Source organism: Triticum dicoccoides, chromosome 5B, assembly GCF_002162155.2.
Source record: "Triticum dicoccoides isolate Atlit2015 ecotype Zavitan chromosome 5B, WEW_v2.0, whole genome shotgun sequence".
NCBI classification, from domain to species: Eukaryota; Viridiplantae; Streptophyta; class Magnoliopsida; order Poales; family Poaceae; genus Triticum; species Triticum dicoccoides.
The window spans coordinates 684,305,678-684,313,483 of record NC_041389.1 but is presented as its reverse complement, the minus strand read 5'-3'; the positions used below and the strand labels follow the sequence as shown (position 1 = coordinate 684,313,483).

At 43.2% G+C, this 7,806-nt stretch overlaps 1 protein-coding gene across 1 annotated transcript; it reads left to right on the top strand.

Moving 5' to 3' along the window:
* The first annotated feature begins 1,791 nt into the window (after window positions 1–1,791).
* LOC119312612 (DEAD-box ATP-dependent RNA helicase 3, chloroplastic-like) lies at window positions 1,792–7,606 on the top strand. The gene is made up of 9 exons (XM_037588344.1): window positions 1,792–2,175; window positions 2,964–3,097; window positions 3,192–3,603; window positions 4,352–4,450; window positions 4,899–5,123; window positions 5,757–6,134; window positions 6,480–6,623; window positions 6,812–6,907; window positions 7,104–7,606. The coding sequence occupies exons 1-9, from the start codon at window positions 1,807–1,809 to the stop codon at window positions 7,488–7,490; spliced, it is 2,244 nt and encodes a 747-aa protein (XP_037444241.1). The 5' UTR covers window positions 1,792–1,806; the 3' UTR covers window positions 7,491–7,606.
* Window positions 7,607–7,806: the final 200 nt, after the last annotated feature.

The following is a 7,806-nucleotide window of genomic DNA, read 5'->3' as shown; positions in this document are numbered from 1 at the left end:
TGAACGTGGCGTGAAGACTGGACGCGTTTGAAATGTGGCAAATAATTAATTTTGTCTGAATATTTCAGCCATGGGATCGAACATGTATCAATGGTGTAGGGGTGGTCTGACAATGCTTACTATCAGACGTATGATAGGAAGTGCTTCCCTAACAAACATGTTACCGTAACATAATGCACTTCAAAGAAAAATGAGTCTACATCTTAATAAATGAAGGTTTGCATGATACTACACATGTGTTACTACCCACTATGAAAGTAGTAACATAGACTAGTGTCATCTACTCCCCACTATGGTTTGCCTTAAAGAGTTTAGCAACTAAAGCCCACAATGTATAGGTGCCTTAATTTAATAATTTAATAACTAAACTCTTCCAAGCATTGGTGTACTTCTTTCATTTAAGTGTTTTGACTAGGTTCACGCGCTTGGCATTGTTTCTCCTATGGTCACCAAACTCATCTCTCTCTTCTTAATTACCCTGTCACATTAGATTTTTTATATACATGGCAACCCTAGCACCTGTACAAGGTGGAGCATTTGGAAGGGACTTCAAAACATAGTCATTGCGACGATTCCATATAGTCCATGATAAAACAGTAATTCCCACACAAATTTGAGACTTTTAACTTATGGTGAACCCCATCGACCAGTTTACGAACAAACTTGTCCTACTCCTGGGTGTTAAGCTTCATGCACTAGCCAACACAACCAAAAATCCGAACTATGGGAGAGGGCCCCCTCTCACGTCTATGCTCCTTTGGAGTTTATGTCGTGGGCAGCAGAAGCGAGGGTAGGTCACAATTATTTATTGTATTTACTGGGTTTTGAACCTTGAACTTTTTGGTTGCAAGTTTATGCACCTAACCAGTTCATCCATCAGTCTGAACTATGTGAGATGGGGAGAGCACAAGTTGCGCGAAAAACCATAAAGCGCTAATACCATGTTAAGCTTCATACACTAGCCAACACAACCAAAAGTCCAAACTACGGGAGAGGGCCGGACATTATGCTTCAACAAAAGCTAATGTGGACAGTATGCCATGATAATTTAACAAGTGGGCGATCTAAGAACAAACACTGCATCGATTCCTCATCGCCATAAAAATAACATTTCGCACAACCTTGCTATCTATTCCTATGTTTCTTTTGAGGCTGTCATTGGTTAGGATCATTTGTACTATCCAAGCAGGGCGTAGCAAAGGCCCGAGCTGCCCAAGCCATGGCCCTAGTCATGGAGAGAAAATCCTTCGTTGACTGTAGCGTAGGGTGGCCCGGGGCGTGGATAGATCCTGCCTACGGCACTGTATCCAAGGGCCAAATTACAAAAACAACCTGCAACGAGATTTTTAGCTTCCAAGTAATGTGCGATGGAAAGGCTACCACCATTGATGATATTATAACACATAGACCTAATTGAAAAAAAAAGTAAATCGTTTGCAACGGGCCTAAGAGCACAATATCTTGCCATAACACTCACAATGCACCACTTGAGAGACATCACATGATGGTGAGTCCATTCATACACACCTGTCCTAACCTAATCTCATGAAGCAGATATTTCACAAAATATCAGAGAAGAAAGCATAGGGACAATCTTGGCACACACGGCGACAGCGGAGAGCAGAGAGAGAAACAGAGGAGCCCGTTTTCCTGTGAAGGAGGAGGCTCCCCGTCGGCGAAAAACCCTGGCAAACCCCTCCGCCCTATCCACCCGGCCTATAAACCCTCCCCCGTCCTATCCAGAGCCGAGCAGCCATCCGTTCCATTTCTTATCGCTTCCCTCCCTCCCCCGCCCCTCCTCCCCCCATGGCTTCCCTCCTCACGCTCCCGTCCCTCTCCCTCTCCAGCCCCAGCGGCGGCGCCGGCCTCGCGCCCGCGCTCCGGCTCCGCGCCGCCTTCCGCTGCTGGGCGCTCGGCCGCAGGTGGGCGGGCGCCGCCGCGGCCATCGCGTCGCCCAACTCCGTGCTCAGCGAGCACGCCTTCAAGCGCCTCGGGCTCGGCGGCGGCAGCGGCGACGAGGACGAGGAGGGGTACGGGAGCGACCAGGAGGGGGCCGCCGTGGAGGGGCTGCAGCAGGGGGACGCGGATGAGCTCGCCATTTCCAGGCTCGGCCTCCCCGCCCAGCTCGTCGCCACGCTCGAGAAGCGCGGAATTACCCATCTCTTCCCCATCCAGGTGAGCTGAGTTGCTGTCATGTTTTGGAGCCGCTTAATTGTGTTGACGCAATTTCAGGTTCTGAGGCTGTTCACTGTTGGGAGGGGAGGGGTGTCTGACAGTGTAGAATTCAGTTGGTCTTGTAATTCCTGGTGCATACATATGTTAGCTGGCTGTTAGGACCGGACTGGCGTCTGTCAGTGCAGCATTCGGTGAATTCAGTTGGTAGTGTCTGGGAGGATCTTGCACATGATAATTGCAGCCATACTGTTTTTACTTTTTAGTGGGGAAAGGAGACGGTAGTGGTGTCATAAGAAAGTTGCTAAGTGCCAACGCTTGAACCTAATACCATTTGTCCATGAACCCATAATTGTTTCAACGCTACCCAAGCGGCAATATTGTAGTGTTGGTTGCACTTTGTAGTGAGATTTGACAACGCCTATGTTGTAGCATTCCATTGTAAGTCACACTGTCCTGTTCTCACAAATAGCATCAAACGTGGGCAATTGTCAGATGTCATAGAAATTGGGGGCAGTTGTCCCATTTGGTCCTCTCTTTTTTCTTGAACAGAAGGTAGCCTGTTCCATTTGTATCTCTAAGTCCAAGGAAGTTATGATAACACATTGTCTAAGTCATGCCCATTAAGGAAATGCATAATATAGCAAGTAAAAAGATGATGTTAGTTGTATGAATTTGTTTTCCTTCGAACTATTCTCTACTATGTAACACATATTTTCACTGTGCTTGTTTTACTCTATATGAGGTGCTTATTTGCCTGGTCGTTTGCTGATTTGTCTTGTCTCCTCCAGAGGGCTGTGTTGATTCCAGCACTTGAGGGCCGTGACCTGATTGCAAGAGCAAAGACTGGAACTGGAAAGACGCTAGCCTTCGGTATACCCATGATCAAGCAAATAATCGAGCAGGACGAAGGGCGGACTCCTGGGTACACATTTGTCTTGTTTTGCATATTCATGATGTGCAGCATTAAAGTAGTTGATAATTCAGATTCCCTAACTATGTTTTTTCTCTTTTGGCAGGCGTGGTCGTATTCCTCGAGCTTTGGTCCTTGCACCCACTAGGGAGCTGGCTAAACAAGTTGAGAAAGAAATTATGGAATCAGCGCCAAAGCTTAGTACAGTGTGTGTTTATGGTGGTGTCTCGTATAATACCCAGCAGAATGCACTCTCCCGTGGTGTAGATGTTGTCGTAGGAACTCCAGGTCGCCTAATTGATTTGATAAACGGTGGAAGTCTTCAGTTGGGAGAAGTTAGGTATCTGGTCCTTGATGAGGCTGACCAGATGCTTGCAGTTGGGTTTGAAGAAGATGTGGAAACAATATTGCAACAACTGCCAGCTGAACGACAAAGCATGCTTTTCTCTGCGACCATGCCTAGTTGGGTGAAGAAATTGTCTAGGCGGTATTTGAATAATCCTTTGACAATTGATTTGGTATGGCCTCGCACTTTCACATTCATTTCCTTTTCCTATTTTTCCTTGTCCCTTATTTTTCTCTGGTTATTTTGCTGTTGTTCAACAAAAGTAGGCAATGAATCAGTGTTATCTACTCCCTCCGTCCGGAATTACTTGTCGAAGAAATTGATAAAAATGAATGTATCTAGAACTAACATATGTCTAGATACATCCATCTCTCTGACAAGTATTTCCGGACGGAGGGAGTACTTAAGAGCATTCTTGCATTTATCGCATTATCATCTTGACTTTAGACAGTCAAACATGTTAATTGTTATGACCATGCTCTATGGTTCCTTCTTTAGTGTGCTATATTCTGTGTAAATTCTGGTCACTGAACTTGGTATTTTGACACATGTGACCCGTGATTGTCTACCGTACATTAATTCTGTGAAGATATATGTGAGGTTGAAGTGTTGGTTTTAATTCTTAGCCGTGGTGCATGACAAACTTCAACGATGTGCTACCCCTAGCTCTTGGAACTTAACAAAGGAGTATTTGCTTAAATGAAAAGTGGGTCTGTCCCACATATAAAAATAATAAAACAGTGGGTGATAAGAGACAACAAGACTGGCCTTATAGTATTTTGCTTACAGTTTTTCTTAGCGCAACATGCTACTCGCACTTGAAGATTCCTGTTGCTGCTTTGTGAGATATATGCTGCTATTCTTCAATATTCGTATTTTATGTCCTAATCAGTCATTTGTTCCCTCCATGTTTTAATTAGGTCGGTGATCAAGATGAAAAACTAGCTGAAGGAATCAAACTCTTTGCTATTCCACTCACAACAACTTCAAAGCGCACCATTCTTAGCGATCTCATTACGGTATGTTAATGCAGTTTAATGAGTTTTTAGCTGATCCGTTTTGTTATCTTTTCCTCTCTTCTGTTGTTTACTGCTCTACGTTTTATGCTTAACCCCTGGGCTGAGATAAATAAAGCAGATAGTTACAATGTGCATGATTTCTTTTATATTTTCTTCTGTATGCTGAGATTACTTTTTCTTGAATATAAACTTTTATTCTTACATTCATTTAAGTTGCTGTGGGGCTGGTTTTTCTTTTACAATAATGGCAGTCTCGGTTTACCAGTTACAAACAACAACTACTTTTGTGCTTTGAGTTCTAACGGTTCTTGACCTTTTAAAAGTCCACTAAAGATTTGCTTGGGCCTCTTTAGTGTTTTGGACGTTGGTAAATTAGATTTTTGATGATATCCTAATTTGATCACTTTACATTTGTTAGTGCAATGTTACTCAAATCTTTTGTTGTCAGGTATATGCAAAGGGTGGGAAAACTATTGTTTTCACTCGGACAAAACGGGATGCAGACGAGGTATCATTGGCATTGACAACCAGTATTGCATCTGAGGCGCTTCACGGTGATATTTCACAACATCAGCGTGAGAGGACATTAAATGGTTTCCGCCAAGGGAAATTTACTGTTCTTGTGGCAACTGATGTTGCTTCTCGTGGTCTTGATATACCCAATGTCGATTTGGTGGGTTTCCAACTCTTCACTTCATCTGATTCTAGATACATATTTTTGTAAATCATCCAGCCTCTAACACTAACTCTTTGTGGTCTGGTTGCTGACTGCTAAATGTTTTCAAATTTCCAGCATATACTATATTTGATGACTTGTGCTCACCAAATTATTGCTTTTTATATCTCTGAGAAAAAACAGTTGGTGCAAATTCCAAGATATATACTGCACATTCTGTAGAACATTCAGTCTCACACACATGATATTATTTATGGCGCTGAAACAATAAGTAATCAAACATTTCAAGAACTTTGCCTTTGTTACACAATGAATTTGAATTCAAATACCGTGAGACACTTAAGTTCGGGATACCTTTATTTTACCATCTAGCTTTCATTCATTTTTCACATCTCCATCTGGTCTCTTGCATTAATCTTGCAATTCACGTGGTACTGTTTCTTACTCCCTCCGTTCCAAAATAGATGACCCAACTTTGTACTAAAGTTAGTATAAAGTTTAGTCATCTATTTTGGAACGGAGGGAGTATCAATTACCGGTAGCTTATTAAATTCATTTGAGCATTTTGCTGTCTCAAATGGATTATGGCAGATACAGATTAATGAATGAGAGATATTTCTGTTGATGCAGATTATTCATTATGAGTTGCCAAATGACCCTGAGACTTTTGTTCATCGTTCTGGACGCACTGGACGAGCAGGGAAAGCAGGAAATGCAATCTTAATGTTTACAACCAATCAGCGAAGGACAGTTAAATCACTTGAACGTGATGTTGGATGCAAATTTGAATTTATTGGCCCACCTACAATGGAAGAGGTACTGGATTCATCTGCAGAGCATGTCATTGCTACTCTGCGAGGTGTGCACCCCGAGTCGATTCAATACTTTGTTCCAGCGGCTGAGAGACTAAGCCAAGAACTAGGACCTACTGCTCTTGCTTCTGCATTGGCACATCTGAGTGGATTTTCTCAGCCACCTTCTTCACGTTCCCTGATTAGCCATGAGCAGGTAAAAAGTCACACAAGGAGATTACTCATGTGCATGGTTTTTACATGAATTCCACCGATCCTAACTAATTTGCACAGTTAAGAAATATTTTACCTGTTCTGCTATCATTATGATCCAGTTTTTCTTGCTTCAAACTTAGAAGTGCCTTCTAGACTTGTGAATTTATCCAGTTGATGTTATATTTTTACTAGTACAGTCTACTACTATTAGAGTTCTACTAGTATCTGAACTGCCTCTACCATGGTGGGTTATCCATACCTTTGTTGTGCATTTGCCTTTTCTTGCAGTTTTCTCTTAAGCAAGACGCCTTCTTCAAATACTCTCATTAACTCTATTAAACTGCAGGGATCAGTGACATTACAACTTACCAGGGATCCGGCATATGCAAGAGGCTTCTTTTCTCCTAGATCTGTCACTGGTTTTCTGTCTGATGTCTCTCCATCTGCTGCTGATGCAGTAGGAAAAATATTCCTAATAGCAGATGAGAGGGTGAGTTTTTTCTTCAGCATGTTGATCATTTGCTTCCGTGCATTTGTTCCTTTATTAGTAATATCATTTTCCTTTAGGGAAGGAAAGGTGCATATATAGTAACTGAACCATCATTATGAGGCAGTCTCTTTTCTAGTATGTCCCTTATTCAAATAACAATCTTTTGTACACATTGCCAACTGTACCAGGTCCAAGGAGCAGTCTTTGATTTACCCGAGGAGATTGCAAAGGATTTGCTTACTATGGAACTGCCTGAAGGAAACACCTTGAGCAAAGTAACAAAGGTAGCTTTTGCATCTTCATCTTCTTAATTTAATTACTATGGATATTTCGTGCACGGAAATATTGATGCTGGTTGTTATGAGCTAGGCTTGCACTGCACGCATTATATAGTGCAGTACTTATAGCGCTCTTGTTTTATGTATGATGCTGGTTGTTATGAACTAGTGCGGTGACTGTTTTTATACTTCCTGCTTGCAGCTGCCAGTGTTGCAAGATGATGGCCCTGCTACCGACTCTTACGGCCGATTCTCAAACTCGGACCGGGGTTCTAGGAACCGGCGGGGGTCGTCCAGGGGCGGTATGGGCGGCGGCTCAAGAGGACGTGGTAGTTGGGACTCTGATGAAGGATTCCGTCGTGGTGGCAGGAGCTCCAGCAGACCTGACAACGATATTTGGTCAGATGATGACTTTTCAGGTGGTGGTGTGAGGAGATCAAACCGTTCGTCATCCCCCGGCGGCGGCCGCTCGTCCTATGGTGGGCGTGGTGGCTCGTCATCCTTCGGTGACAGATCATCGTCCTTTGGTGAACGCTCATCGTCTTACGGTGGTCGTGGTGGCTCATCCTTTGGCAGCAGGGACAGGTAGGCCTCACGAAATCACTCGAATAACATCACAAACTGCTCTTCGGATGCACGCTTATCCATCTTAGTTGGTCCAACTGTATTTTTGAAGTGGCATGTGCTCATCTTGATTCTTTTCCACACATGATGTTCTTTTCACTAAGTAGATGCGAGTTTGAACACCTCATATGATATACTGAAGACTAAAACTACACTGCTTGCCTCAAGTCACCCTCAGTAACCTAATGCTTTACCTCTTGTGAAACAGATAATAAGTTTGGTAGCTTTCGGCCTTGGTACAGCTTACCTGAATCATGACCAAAACTTACTAGTACCTTTTC

Coding starts and splice junctions, on each gene's coding strand:
- LOC119312612 (XM_037588344.1), top strand. CDS start 1,807: ATGGCTTCCCTCCTCACGCTCCCGTCCCTCTCCCTCTCCAGCCCCAGC. Junction 6,624..6,811: donor TCCTAATAGCAGATGAGAGG/GTGAGTTTTTTC, acceptor CAACTGTACCAG/GTCCAAGGAGCAGTCTTTGA. Junction 6,908..7,103: donor CCTTGAGCAAAGTAACAAAG/GTAGCTTTTGCA, acceptor TCCTGCTTGCAG/CTGCCAGTGTTGCAAGATGA.